This window comes from Lacerta agilis, chromosome 1 (genome assembly GCF_009819535.1).
Source record: "Lacerta agilis isolate rLacAgi1 chromosome 1, rLacAgi1.pri, whole genome shotgun sequence".
In the NCBI taxonomy this organism is placed as follows: domain Eukaryota; kingdom Metazoa; phylum Chordata; class Lepidosauria; order Squamata; family Lacertidae; genus Lacerta; species Lacerta agilis.
The window spans coordinates 115,331,861-115,347,118 of NC_046312.1; the positions used below are offsets into that span (position 1 = coordinate 115,331,861).

At 49.1% G+C, this 15,258-nt stretch overlaps 1 protein-coding gene across 2 annotated transcripts in view; it reads right to left on the reverse strand.

Annotated features, from left to right (window-relative positions):
* The window catches only part of GAD1 (glutamate decarboxylase 1), a 56,319-nt gene extending 47,500 nt beyond the window's left edge, over positions 1-8,819 (reverse strand). The window contains exons 1-3 of one of the 2 annotated variants that reach the window (XM_033168272.1): positions 8,500-8,819; positions 6,226-6,375; positions 1,488-1,550 (exon numbers count right to left, since the gene is read on the reverse strand). In XM_033168272.1, the coding sequence (XP_033024163.1) occupies positions 1,488-1,550; positions 6,226-6,375; positions 8,500-8,569 (283 nt within the window). In that variant the 5' untranslated portion in view covers positions 8,570-8,819. Of the gene's footprint in view, positions 1-1,487; positions 1,551-6,225; positions 6,376-8,499 lie in introns of those variants that run through there. The other variant, XM_033168263.1, reaches the window with a different exon arrangement.
* Between the last annotated feature and the right edge of the window lie 6,439 nt (positions 8,820-15,258).

Genomic DNA, 15,258 nt, shown 5'->3' on the forward strand with positions numbered 1-15,258 from the left:
AGGTCTTCCGTTGAAAGGCCGGGAGTTTGTGCGTATTTTCCTGGGAGTAAACCCCATGGAGCTCAGTGGGGTTTACTTACGAGCAAGCGCACACAGGACCGGGCTATTGTTAAATGCATTTAAAACCTCCAAAAGCAAAACATGGACCAAGATTTGGCTGCTCTAAGTCGTCCCCGCCCCCCCTTCTTTCCTAGGCGTTATAAAGAAATCTAAAGAGAGGCAGACAGTCTCGTTATCCGCAAATGAATCTCTTGCTGTAGCGGGTGCAATCTGACGGCGTATTATTTGCTCGCCTTCCTCCTCCCTTCACTTCAAGACACCCGAGCGCTGACTGGCTGCCAGCCTCCTATCTCCCGGACGCAGCAGCCTGACGAATGGCTCTTTAATAAGGCTCTCGTTAATCTTTCTCCCCCAGGAGATCCGTATTTTCTGGGCCGATAAGGTTGAAAAATTTCAGACAGTGAGATGTGGCAAAGCAGCCCCAACTCGCTGCCTGGCAGCGATCCCTTCCTCCTCCTGCTCGCTCTCGCCTTCGGTCTTGCGCGTCGCGGCCGCCGCCGCCACCACACCCCCTTCCCCAGCCTTCCTCGACGGCCCTCGTTTCACAAAGTCGCCGGAGGGAGCTGGATACCCGAGGAGGCTTCAGGAGGAGTTACCCCCTTTGAGGTGGTGGGCAGGAGGAGCAGAATCGTGGAGATGCCTTCTTCCTAAAGCTAGCCCTGTTTAATCTACCAGCTGCATAGCATGGCAAAAGGACCTGCGTCCTTTTTGGGTAGAGGGTCTCCCGTCCAAGGGACCTCTTGCAAATGCACACTGGTGTCGCGATATCCATCTCCTAAACGCCCATCTCGCTTCAAACGCCCGGGGGTGGGGTTGCCTGTGGTGTATTTCCAGCAACCGCAGTTGTTGTTTTCTAGCAGCAGTAGGTCAATTTAACGGAGAACCAGTAAATTCTACCTCCAGCTGCGCTTTGCCCTGGCTGCTCACGGTCTGTGCTTGCGTCGGACAGTAGGTGGCGCAAGAGCCTCTAGCACAGGATTATAGATTAGCACTAGAAGGAAGCGCCAATTTCGCTCTTACACAGACACACAGCCCGCCCATCCCAACCACCCACCTCCTCCTTTGAAAACGAATCTGGGGTATTGCTGATGGTTGCCTCGTCACACTTCTCCGTGGGAGGAGAAACGTTTCTTTGCGGGTTCGTTCCCGTTTCTTGCGTTTATCTGCAGATAAAAGAGGTGGCCTACTTTTTCTCTGGTCGGCCAACCAAGTTGCTTCAGAAAGGGAGTGATGATGGGTTTAAGCAAGTGATAAAAAGCTTCGGGGATGATTATGGATTCAAGACAGAGGCTGAGGGAGGGAAGGTGGTGAGAGAGAGAGAGAAGGAAAGAGAAAGACAGACAGACAGACAGACAGACACACAGACAGACATAGAGAGAATATGACCGGAGCTACACGATTTTTTGCGCGCGCATCTTTTCACTTACCACATATCTTCAGCCCGATTTTCTTCGTGCAGCCATGAGCCACACCACACCAGGTGTCATAAGCTGAAAGGAACAGAGACAAGAGGTTTATGGCCGTGGAAATGAGCGGCACAGCCAACTTTGCAATCCCCAGCTGCTACCTGTGCTTCCAAGGAGCGGCAGACCTGGCTCTACAAAAATATACTGCAGCTCTCAGAACGCAATCGAAATATTTAGCAGCCCCACTAGCAGACTGTAATGTTTTGCTAGACAAAAGAGAGAAGGGGACACAAAAGGTGACTGACTGATCGCACCGGAGATGTGGGGCAATGGGGGACGGCAATAACATTGGCATCTGAGTCTTAATTTACCTTATTGCAGCAGATCCCACTCAAAAGGTGAATGGGCAAAGAGTTTTAGCCGGCAATAAGCAGAGTGCGCGTTGCCTCCTCCACTCTCCTAGAAGGGGTTATTGGAGAGGCGTCGTGGGAGCGAAGACTTACGCAGGACAGGGACTGCTCCAAGCGGAACGCATTTCATCTTACTGTTTTCTAACCTCATGACAGCTAGAAGGCTTAACTCTAAAACGAAACATCTTTGGGATCATTAAGAATGCCTCCGGTAAGAATGTGAGTGTTGGTGGAAGAAAATGGCAGGTCTCCATTCTCAGCTACCTGCATCTTTTCGCACAGGTGTGTTTGCTTAACGTCAATGTCTCCAGGTCAACGCAAGGATTGGGAGACTTGTAGTCGTTGGTCCAAACAAAGACACAGTTTCACTTCCCCTGTGATATCTGGTACGAGCACAACAAAAGTATTTGCTGTCTAGTCTCAGCACCATTAGACAACGGAAAGAAACCTCATGCGGCCGCCCCCCAGCTTTCTGCTATTCCAAGTTCCCCATCAAGCCTTCAGTTTGTGATTTCCGTGGTCTTATAACAAAGTCGAGCACGCTCTCCTTTTAAGGGAGCCTTTGGGGCCAATGAAGGAATCACGAGGTGTGTGGTGGGTGGGAGGGAGTAGCAGGTTGAGCGCACAGGAGAGTCGCTGGTGAGTCGCTGGCAGTATAGGTATCACCCGGAAGAAGGGAAGAGACAAAGCAGCTGGAGGAGAGGGAGAGAGAGAGAGAGAGAGAGAGAGAGAGAGAGAGAGAGAGAGAAACCTGACTATCTCCTAATAATTTATTGGCACGGCTCCAGGAAAGTGGCAGCTTAAAATAAACTAGCATGAAATGGGGTCATGGAAGAGTTCAGGAATTAATTGGGTGAAAAATAGTATTTGACTAGATGATCAGACTTGCATGACTAGGTTGCAGCCGGAATGACGAGTCAGGGAGACACATTGAAAGGCCCCTCACGTCCTCCTGCTCCCCATTTTTCGAGACAACCCCATTCATACTGCCCGCAACCCCTATCAGGCAGTTGGAACACGCATTGCGCTGTCCATCTCAGGCGGTGCTGAAAGTGCGAGAGGCAGCAACGACCTTCAATCAAGTGTGAGTTAGTTTGGGGCGCTAACTGAAATGAGAGAGGGCAAATAGAAAGGTATAAAGTAGGGAAGAAACACAACCCTGGGGGAAGGAAGCAGAAAGATAACTGATTGCCGACCACCAAAGCCCCAGAGGGCCGAGACACTTCAAGAGGCCGGGAGAGCTGGAAACGGCTCTGCCACGGTGTTAAGGATTACAGTACAATAGTAAGCCCCACTGAACTATGGGGGATTGACTTCCGAGTAAGCCTATTTGGCAGCTGGCTTCTAATGCCCGGTAACTGCGGCTCTGCCAATGACTAACCCGGATCCTAAGAAAGGACACCGTGTGAATGTAACCCAGAAGAAAAAGCGTATTTTATTCTGACTCTTTAAACTCTAAGGCGCTAGCGGCATTATGAAACATGTTTTCAAGTTTAAAGGATATGCGTGCATTATTCAGGAGGCGGCCTAAATGAAACCTAAGCTGCCTGTCCCATTGCAGGGATACTGGCAATGCCTGAAGAAGACAACTAGCTTGCTTGCCTGCCTGCCATGTATTTGTGTGAAATTCATAAGTGGATTTCCAGTGTGCTTCCCCCCACCCCCACACTACTTCTGGAAGAAATTAGCAAGAGAGGGAAATGGAGGAGCCCATCCGAAGCAATTAATGGAGTGGGGTGGGGGAAGGAAAGAGGAAAAATTCGATTGCCAATAAATATATAAATAAGCAAAACATGGTGAGTGGAGTTAAAACCCTGCATTAGAATTGTGGAAACAAACACACCCCATTTCTCCAAGGGACCAAAAGCTGGGCCTGTAGTAAAGCCAGTGCTAGACTGAGGGACGCAGGAAAGAATGAGGGAGAATAAAGGTTCTAGCTAGCAGTGTATTACTTGACCATTGTTTTAGGTCCCAATACAAAGGGGGTAACTGCTCCGGAGTTAAGATTTTTGGCCTTTGTAGCTGCATCTTAACCGTGTTCCTTTCGGGACTCCCTGGTTCCAACGGAACTTCTTTTCAAGAAATATCGCCAGGCTTTCCATGCGATTCACACCCCTTGAAAGCAGGTGTCCGTTGGCATTCGTGGGTGGAGCTCATTTCCTTTTAAGCATGGATGCAACCACAGTCTCAAACCGGCAAGTCGGAGAGGACAGCAAATATGAAGGAGAGGCTTCCCCGCCCCCCCCAACTGCCCCTTGGAGAAAAAAAGGACAGAAATGTCTAAATGAAAAGGCGGGGCTTTGGCTCCGCCCGCAGTGCGCGCTGGGTCTCGCGCCTTTACTACCACCCCTTCCACGCTTTTTAAAAAACGCGCCTGTAGGGGGCGCTCTGGCTGGGAGGACGAGAAGAGGCAGGAAGGCGGGCGCTAGAAGGCGCGTCCAGAGAAATGGTGGCGGGGTAGAGAGCGTATTTGAAGGGGTGGAAGGGGAGAAATTCCAAGCTTACGAGTTGGAGAGATGCTTGCTGAGGGGGCGGGGGAATGGATGGCAAAAAAAGAGGAGGTTGTTGTTGTGGTGGTCGAACTGGAGCCATCAGGCAGAGAGAGAAACGCGCAGGGAAGGGGAGCAGAAAAGCGGCTAGGCAAGACAGAGGAGGGCGGGAAAGGGAACGGGAAGAAGACAAATGGCGCGGGTGGAGAGCCCTTCGAGCGGGTCAGCGGGCTGGAAAGGCGCAAGGACGGTGAGGAGGCAGCGGGAGAAGGTCGCCTCAGGTGAAAGGGAGGAGGCCGCCCGGCTGCCTATGAAGGACAGCCAGAGAGGACGAAGGACAGGGCTCCGGGGAGCCGAAAGGGAGGGCGGGACCGAAGAGTGGCAGGCGGGAGAAGCAGCTCTGACAGGACTTTAAGACGGTCTTGCTCGCTCCCCCGCCGCCGCCTCAGGCAGGGGAAGGCGAGGTGGAGCATGACCAGAAGAGGAGGCCAAGGGACACGCGCCACACACACCACCTCTTCCATCCCTCCCCTCAATCACACGCGCGCTCTCGGACCAGGAGGCGGGAGAGAGGGAGCGCGCGCGAGCCGTCGGGAAACAATAGGCAATGGCCGCGCGAGCGCGGGGAGACGGCGCGCAGCCCGCGCTGCTCCCTGCTGAGGGAGCCTGACAGGAGGCCGCATTCCTTGAAATGGTCGCGGAGGGAAGGGATTCTCCCTGAGAAGATACACAACACACGCATACATACACGCATACACATACACAACACCGCGCTCGCCCCTTCTTTTGTCGTGCCGCCCCCACCCCAATAAAAGCCCGTCACGGGTTTCCTTTAAACGCAGAAGCCTTGAAACAATTAGGCGAGCTTTTGACCGCTTGACAGCTCGGAGGCGAGAGGAAAGAAAAACACCACACAAACAAACAGGCGCCAGGCCGCCACAAAAAAGCTATTTTCGCCGGGTGGGTTTCGCCTCCCCTCACGTGGCCCAATAATGACGGGGGTGTCTATGCTTCACAACCCCTTCCAAGGGGGGCGGACCTTTCCCCCGATTTCCCGGTGCTTGCCAAGCTTCCATTTCTTCTTTCCATTTATCGCCCTCCCCGCTTTGGGTGATTATGTCGTCCAGGCTTATTTCAAGCCGCCGCGCCCCCCTCCTCCCGCCTTTTTTTTTTCCTCCGCTGGGTTGGCGAATGTCTGTCTAGCCGAAAGCTATAAACCCGGCTCCTTCTCGCCCTCCCCTTCCGACTCACACCTTAATAACTCCAGGCAAAACACGGGGCAATTAGGGACAAGTGATGGGGGGGGAGCCTCTCGAATAGCCTCCATTGGCCCCAAAAGCCTCCCTCAGGAAAAAGAAAAAGAAACGGCGGGAAGGGAAGGGACTCGCGTCGTGCGTCAGAAACCACTGGTGGAACTCTGTCAGCCCGAAAAACGGCCGGAGACCCCGACCCGCCCCTCACGCCCCGCTCCAGCTCGAGCATCCACGTACAAAGTCCTCGTCAGCGAACAGGGTTTTTTTTCTCCCCACCTTGCCACCCCTTCTCTCGTTTTTGTAGCAATGGCCCCAGATTCCTTGGTTCCTTTGTTTTTTTTCCCAAGCCGAACCCACGCCCACCACCTCACTGTTTCGGCCTGAACTCGTTTTTTTTTGTTTTGTTTTTGGTTGGAGGTAAAGGGGTTTCTCGTTCGAAGGAGAGCTTCCATGTTGGTCGTCTTGGTCGCGGTGGTTTTGTGGTGAATGTCGAATTTTGTGGTGAAGCCACCCCACCCTCCCCGCCGCCGAAAAAGGACGACGACGCGCGCCACCACAACCCCGCCAGCAAACGGAGAGCGGCGCGAAACGGGAAGGCGAGACCTACTTGTGGGTCGCAAGTTGCTCGGATTGGGATCCGAAGCCGTGTTGGACGAGGACGGGTTGTCCGAGGTCGCCATGAGGTGCCGAGGCAAAGCCCTTGGATCCCGGGCTTCTTCTTGCGTTAGCCTTCCTTCGATCCCAGCAGAATGATTTACTGTAAGGGAAGAGAAAGGCGGGTTTAGAGAGGGTGTGTGTGTGTGTGTGTGTGTGTGTGTTTCGGGATGTGACTCTCGGTCACCCCCCGCCCCCTCTCTTTCCTCTCGGTTCGGCCAAGGCGCGACAATAAGCCACTAAACTGGGCGCCAAGTCGCAGGCCGTCGGAGGTGGGGAGGGCAGGGCATGCACAAAAGGGACCTTGTTGCACCTCCAGCAGGGGCGGGGGGCGGAGAGAAAGAAGAAGAAGAAGGATCCTTTTCTTTCTCGGAGGTGCGCGGATCTCTCGCCCGCCTCCTCTCCTCAGACAAAGCGACGTGGCTGGAGAAATGGCTGAAAGCGACGACACCTCGTTGGTTTTTTATAAGGCAGCACCCGCCGGCTGGCTGGCGAGCGGGGGAAATGTCTGGACGGGGCTGACGAGCCGAGCACCCTTCGTCTTCGCCCCTGGAAGCAAAGCGGTGGAAGAGAAGAGCAGGTGGGAGGAGGAAGAGGAGGAGGAGGAGGATGGCTGCCGCCGGCCACTCACTCGACGCCCCTTCTTGCTCAATGGGCAGCGAAGGAGGCGATGGCGACGGCTCGAAGCGAATGGGGAAGCGGAGAAATACGTCGGGAGAGGAAGAGAGACCGGCGATGGCTGAGGAAGAAAGATCTCCGAGCGATCCCGGGGGGGGGGGTCCCCGGGGCGCTTTCTCCCTTCCCAGGTTTACGAAAGGCAAACGAAACGATATCGAGGGAGGCGAACTGGGGGCAAATATTGCAGGAAAGGAACTGCCAAGCCGATCTATTCTTATAGGGCAACTTGCGCCTCTGAATGCGCACAAACGAACCAGAATGGCACTTAAGCTCCACGCAGTTAAAATGCCCAACACTTCGGTTTTCAAATTATACAATGAATGAATGAATGAATGAATGAATGAATGAAAACGGATGTTCTACGGAGTACAGTGGCTGGCCTTCCTGGGCTAGCTCTCTCCACGCATATTCTTCGCGCTGCTTTGGGAAGGACATTTCGTTTCGCGTCCAGCAACCCTCTTCATTGGTCGTCAGGAAGCAGCGGATCGATCAATACATGATCTCAACCTCATCCGGGAGTTTGGACTTCAAAGCTGTTTGGTCCACGTTATTTAATAATAATGATTTTTTTAAAAAATCAAAATCTAAGCTCACGGGAAATAGGGTAAAGTTTGATCAAGATTTAACGCCACCTGTCACCGTGGCATCATCACCAAACGAAAAAAGTTATCGTGAATAAAGTGCACCCCGGGGGGTTGGGTCAGCGGGATGAAGGATTGCATCCCATCTATACGCGTTTAATTTCGAGTCACAAACTTAATCTCAGGAGGTAGAGAAAGAACGAGAGAGAGAGGTGGGGGATACGTCCTGGGCCAAGGTGGAAGGTGAAGTAACAGGTTATTCCTCGTAAACATCAGCCTTCCAATACCGAATGTCCTTTCCTCAAGTCTAAGTACGGAGACAGCCCTACCGTCTCGAAAGAAAGTCTCCAAAATCCTCCGGGAACCCAAGAACAGAGGGGCGAGTTCTTTTTCGTTAGGAAAAAAAAAATTAAATAAATCAGAGAGACTTACCAACCCAGGCTCCAACTCCAGGAACCCAAACGGCGGAGGATAGAGAAATCTTCCGTTTTGGAAAGACCTCGCCGTTTATAAACTCCGCCACGAACGACGTCGGAATATCAATGGCTTCCCTGGCATTTAATTCGAGATGACCTTAGTGCCCCCCACAAGACTTGAGATTCGCTTTTTTTTTTCTTCAAAGTGCGAATCGCCGGCTGATCTGTTGCGACGCAGGCATGAGTCACTGTTCTGCCAGCGCCTCCACCTCGTTTTCTCCAAGATGGGAAGCCAAAGAGCTGGAGTTTGGGAGGGCAGGAGTGCGGGTGTTGACTAAGGCGGCGAGAGAGGGAGGGGGGTGCAAGAGAGAGAGGCAGAGGAATCACGCGCCTCCAAGCGTTGCGCCTTTCCAAGCGAGCGTGATTCACTCGCAGGTGTGCAGGCGGTTCCCCCAAGGAACAGCAGCGGGGAAGGAGCGCGCGTGGTTTTACACCTCGATTCTGAACCCAGATCACGGCAGACCCGAGAAGGGATTCTGTGCGCATACTTACCGCACTCCGATTGCTGGAAGGAGAGGAGGTTGCTTGCCTGTTCAGACCAAGGTGTTCGAGTGATCTTCATGGGTCCAAATCAGACCACGCCACGCCAGAGCCTTGCACTCCTACTTCCACGAGGGAGTTTTGCCATCCTCTCTCCAACGAGTCTTCTTTATAAAAGTTCGCTCTTTAAAAGCCACCTGCTCAATCCTAATTTGGGTTGATGGTCGCTTCTCTCTGATAGCAACCTTATTAGCGCTCGGAACATGTTGGTCGTACTGTTGAGCAATCGTCTTAAAAAGAAGGATGGGGGTGTCTTCCCTTCTCAATTCATTTGGAGGAGCTTGCAGAATTTTTATAAAGCCCACCGTCCATTTATTGCCGTCTGCGAAGGGGGCGGGAATCCAAAGCTTGAATAATTATTTTGTAACTGTCCACTGGGGGGCACCAAGGAACCAAAGACGGGATTGCTCTGCATCTAGTCCGTTTACAAAGCCGCCTTGTTGTTAGAGGACTCCCGATTTAGTAACAGACACACACGCATATCAAACTCGGTTTCTTTACTGCACCCATTCGCTAACAATAAGATTGAAGGGGAGAGGAGAAGCCTGTGTCCCTCAATAGCACCTGGAGCTTTAATAAATGTTTTACAATATTCCACTTTCTGCCAATACATGAAGGACGTTTTATCTCTAGCGCTAGAAAGCGACTAGCCAGGTGAAACAAGCGCCTGTCTAAGGGAAAATATACCATGTTGTGGACACAAGGACAGACAGACAGACACACACACACACACACACACACACGTGTGCTATGGGCTTGAAAGATTTCTACCAGAAGCCAAACAGCAACACTGTGTAAAGGTTAGCCATATCTCCTTTCTGAAAGTCTCCTTCGTGAAAACTAAGTTACCACCTTCACTGGGAGATCTGCAGAACTGAGGCAAGACAATAATAATATTAATTTTATGATTTGTAGCCTGCCCATCTGAATACACTTTGCTATACAGGAGAAATGTCTGAGCACTTGGAGCCCTATCCCAAGCACGTATAATTACATATAATGCTTTTTTATGTGTCAAAGGTAGTCTTCCGCTACACAAACCTGCGTATTCATAATTTCAGGGTGCCCTCCCACCCAGCCTGGAGCTTAACTTTTCTCTTAACACAAAGACAGAATCCTGCCACCTGCGTGATGTGTTACAATATTTTCTCGCTAGCATATGCCATTTAGCAAGTGTGCTCTCGCAATACTGAGCCCTACTTATACAAATCAAACGATGATTATTTTATCGAGAATTCCTGTCTTGTAAGAAAAAGGGCAAATAAGCCGATCCCCTGATGTTCATTCCGTGGCAGGTACCCAAAGATAATGGCCACCGTATGGCTCACAGCAGGCTATTGTTCCGAAAGATGCAGGGCGGGCTTGTGCGCGAGGCGATTGCACCGTGAGCCATCGATTCAGCACCTCGGACAGCAGCACTTAGCGCAAAGGTCTGGGTAACCAAAGCGACGCTGATTTGCCAAAGGGGGGGGATGAAACCAACTCTATGGAAGGGGGTTTGAGACGAAGGTGGAGGCGGCGAGTGCTTAACCTTTTGCAAAACTGGTGTTGATCCAACCCAAGGGCCTTCTTTCACTGGACATTTATTACTTAGGCCCACGGTAAAATGTCACGGTTGTCATAAGGGTCCATTATGGGAGGGATGTCCTCTTTGGACGTCAGACCTCATGGATAGGGGAAAAAAAAAAGAAACAGGCCAGGCTAGAGAAGCACTGCAGACACCGCCACAAGGAATGCCCATTAAATACTAATGCATTTGCGGACAGAAAGCGCCCCACATGGTGGCAGCTGGTCCTTCGAAATCAGAGCACTGAGAGACACCTCCTTATCAAAGACTTCACTCACTAGAATACGAAACAACATATCTAAGATCCCCAAACTGCTCCCAACTGATGGCTGATGCCCCCTTCCAGATTTATTTCTCTTTTAACCATGGCAGGAATGGGACATTCATATAATGTTACGATGTACTTTTAAAAAGAAGTAATTATTAATAATAATTTTATTTTTGTCCAGGATAAACACATGACACTTTGACTAGAGTACTCGCAGACTTAAGGAGGAGCAAGCATTAAGAAAGCAGTTCTTAGATGTGAATGACGGCATTTGATTCTGCAGAAGCTTTTAACTTCTGAGTTTAGGGAAGGCCACAGCAGCCTATGCAAACAATGCCCTCAATTATGAGTCTCCCCAAACAAGCAATTATTATGAAAATAAAACACCCAGAAATGCTACTGATAATTACAAATCACTTTTCATAAATAACAGTTTAAAGCAAAGCACTTTTGCTGAAACAGATTTCAGCATAATCCATGACAAATAAAAAGTGGGACTTAAAACCAACAGAACTATTATACACCCATTATATAAGAAATACATTTTTAAGTGTTTTTTGAGACATGAGCTTTCCCCCAGGTGGCGCTATATCTCAATATCAGATTGTGAACTCCTTAAATATTTAATTACTGTTCAGAAATTTGCAATACGTAATACGAAGAATTGATGCTTTTGAATTATGGTGCTGGAGGAGACTCTTGAGAGTCCCATGGACTGCAAAAAGATCAAACTTATCCATCCTTAAGGAAATCAGCCCTGAGTGCTCACTGGAAGGACAGATCCTGAAGTTGAGGCTCCAGTACTTTGGCCACCTCATGAGAAGAGAAGACTCCCTAGAAAAGACCCTGATGTTGGGAAAGATGGAGGGCACAAGGAGAAGGGGAGGACAGAGGATGAGATGGTTGGACTGTGTTCTCGAAGCGACTAGCATGAGTTTGGCCAAACTGTGGGAGGCAGTGAAAGATGGGCGTGCCTGGCATGCTCTGGTCCATGGGGTCATGAAGAGTCGGACACCACTGAACGACTGAACAACAACAACAACAAGGTCTTAAACCAATTTGAAACATTATATTTCTTATTGCTGGAAGGTGATGGTTCCTACCTCTCAGATTCAGACACTTGAATCACCTTGGACAGACACCAAGGCCCCATTATGTCAATATAAATATGCATCAGGACTATGTGGTCCTATAAATGTTATGTCGAGTTTGACATTTCCCCCAACATGAATGCATCCATAATGACCTCACAACTGTCACACACTGCAAAAGGCATCAGGCTTAGCTTGTGCACACAGTACAAAATAATTACTGATTGGAGTAGTGATAACCTTCTGACCCTGCCTATTTACACAGAAGCAAGGGTTGAGAATAGCTGGCATATTGAAATACAGTGGTACCTTGCTAGGCGAATGCCTCGCTAGACGAAAAACTCGCTAGACGAAAGGCATTTGCTAGCAAAAGGGTGCTTCACAAGACGAAGTTTCCTATGGCCGCGACTCGCAAAACGAAAACGTTTTGTTTGTTTTTTCTCGTAAAGCCGCGCTTCCTCCGACCGTGCTTCGCAAGACGAAATTTCCGCTATACGACAGCACTCGCGGAATCAATTAATTTTGTCTTGCGAGGCACCAATGTAAGTTAACATATGAATCTTGCACGTATGGGCTCCATATGGTAAAAAGGTTCCAGGCGACTGTAGCAACTATCAGTTCCAACAGCCACTACATGTACCAGTTTGAAAAAACCTTTGTAGCCCCCTCTCAGCAATGCTGCCTGCCTGTTTACTTATCCAGTGGTAGGGCCTTGCAACAACACAGAATAACAGGGTATCATTGAAGCGGCACCAAATGTAGCAACTTCTGGGTTCCTCTCGCCTGTTGTTGTTGTTTTTTAAATACGTTGGATTCCTATTCCACCTTTTCTCCAAGAAGCTCAAAAAAGAGCATTCGGTATCCCTCCTTGCCCTCACAACAATTCTGTGAGGTAGGTTAATCCAGTAGCAGTGGTGTCCAAACTTTTTTCAAAGAGGGCCAGATTTGATGAAGTGAAGGGCCATGAGGGCTGACCAGAGGGCCAACCAATGTTGTTGACCTTTTTTTAGGATTGAAGATGTGGAGCTTTTTGTCCCAAAGTTGTTGAGCTTCTTTGGGAATGAAATTGTTAAGCTTCTTTTAGGGTTGAATTTGTTCAGGTTTTTTTTAGGATTTTACCCCAGGAAATAAAGTGCTACGGGGGCTGGATTAAACCGACCAGTGGGCCGGATTAGGCCCCCAAAACAGACTTTGGACATGCCTGCAGTAGGGGCTGGCAAGGCAGTGTTCCTCACCTGTTTTCCCGATGCCAAGTGTCCTCGCTGTTTCTGCAAGATGAGAGAGGCGCAGGGAACTGAGCAAGCGGGTGTGCACAGTGGTGGAGGCAATCTCTGCTCCCACCCTGCACTGAGCTCCCTGACACCTTGCCCCTCACCCCTCTTAGTAATCCACAGTGGCTTAATTAATCTATGCATATATTCACCATTCTGTTTAACATGGTATCTCTCTTGGCTATCAAGATGCCACAACTGAGAGTTGGTACACATGCTCTCTAGGGACAAGTCTACATTTCAAGTTTAATACAATCCCAATTCTAACCCCCAAGGATCCTTTAAGTAGTATGGGGGCTTACCTTAAGTATTGCAATGAGGAAAGGAAACTGGAGTCCAGTCCACCCCACTTTCCCTGAGAAATGTTTCAAAGTCCCTACTTGCATTACAGGAGGAGGACGAATAAATATTTTAAATTCACTTTGTAGTCAAGAAGGAAGTAATAGTCTGGGCCTAATATTTCTTCATATAATTGAGCTCTCTGGATATTCAGCACCTGTATGGAGGGAACAAGCATTCCCTCTGGTAGTTGCTATAACTTATTCCTTAAGAATATTTGTTACCTGTGTACAAATACATTGAGCACAATGACATTTATTTCCTTAACAAGTATGAACAATACTAATAAGCAGCACCTCCAGAATTCTAAAAGAATAGCATGGTTGAGAAATTTTAGTTCTATGTAACTACAGGAACTTTACTGGTGGATTTGTGGTGTTTCAAGAAAAATGCTCCACAAACATAAAAAAATTACAGGATACTTCACCAGGCTTCCAGAGCCCATGCTGATCTTACATCCAAAGAAGTAAAAATAGACATTTTTATTTGAAAACTACCTCTGGCACAACGGCAATGCAGTTTAAAAGTGCCAATCTTAGAGCTGACATTAAGTACCCTTATGTTTTAAATCTGAATTCTTTTTTCTAAAAATAAGCACACATTTATAAGATGATGGCAGTGCAAATACTTGTAATTAATTAGATGGTTCCTTACCTGTGCTGCTCCTGTAGGCAAGTCTGATCTGTGGCCTGATGAGGTTTCTACACTGGTAATTTGGCAATTATGACTGCACTGGGATCATACTGTCCCAGAAGACCAGGCCTATAATCTAGAGTTTCCTCCTAGCTTTCCAGCTGTCACTGCTGTACAACAACATATAAAGCTCTTACGGGCTGAGAATTGGAATGTCTAATTGGAATTGAAGAACGGGCTAAGAACAGACCCGCTTCAGAATTATTGTATCCAACCTATCTAGGGAAGGGAGGTAAAAAGAAAAACAAATCTACCAAAAATACACTGTGGTTTATCAGTGCCTTAAGAAACAGATTATATTATACAGCATTGTATGCAGAGCAGCCCTACATTGAGATGGGAAGAGGACTCATTTAATGCTAATAGCCCAGGCTTCCTCAAACTTGGCCCTCCAGATGTTTTTGGCCTAAAACCCCCATGATCCCTAGCTAGCAGGACCAGTGGTCAGGGATGATGGGAATTGTAGTCTCAAAGCATCTGGAGGGCCAAGTTTGAGGAAGCCTGTAATAGACAATGTCTGGAAAGAGATGTGCTTTTGGTGTTACTCTGATCAAAATCTTGATAGTGACTCCTTCACAGATAAAATAACAACTTTCTATTGGTATAATTTTGCTGCTTGATTAATTGGGGTTATATAACACACACACACACACAGACAGACAGACACACACACACACACAGAGAGAGAGAGAGAGAGAGAGAGAGAGAGAGAGAGAACCAACTGAAGTTTGCAGCTCCATTTGTTGCGCGGCCAGGCGAAGTCCCCCATACCCCGGGGCAGCCCCTGAGGGAAATAACGACTCATGACAACGTTCTATGGGATGGGATTAAATTGGCCACAACTCTGAATCCAGCGGCCGCTTCCCAGGTATGACTCATGCTCTATTGTGTGTACTGTATAATCCCTCCTTCTACCTGGCCAATCCCCTGGCAACACCTCCCCAGCCGGGATTGGGCGGCTGCTAGAGTAGGTGGAGTCCACAGGTATCCCAACCTGGGGAAGGTGAAGCCAACCAACTGCCAGGAGCTGCCACCGTGATCCAATGGGTCTCCTCGCGACCTCGCAACATGCGCACCCCATTTGATGTGGGGAACGCTCATTACTTAAGGAAATATGTTGCCTCGCTGATAGGAAACCTCAAATACAGACGAGCCCCAGGAAAACTGCTGAAAAATAATGTGATAATGGATACTGCAGTCTCCTGGAGTTCTCATAACTTCTTGGAGTTGTTGCATACAAATGCCCACACAGACCCAAATATCCACCCCTCTGTCAGCACTGCTTTTACAAATGCCAGTGCTTTAAGAGAGTAGGGCAGAGAGGGAGGAGGGCAGAAAGGAGAGTAAGAGGGTAGGTGCTGAGCTGAATCGTTAAGAGATGTAGAAATTGCAGCAAAAAGTTGCACCTGGCATCCTCAGGAATCTTGCATTGTACCCTATTTACTCGAATGTAATGCACACCGTTTTTGCCCAAATTTTGTC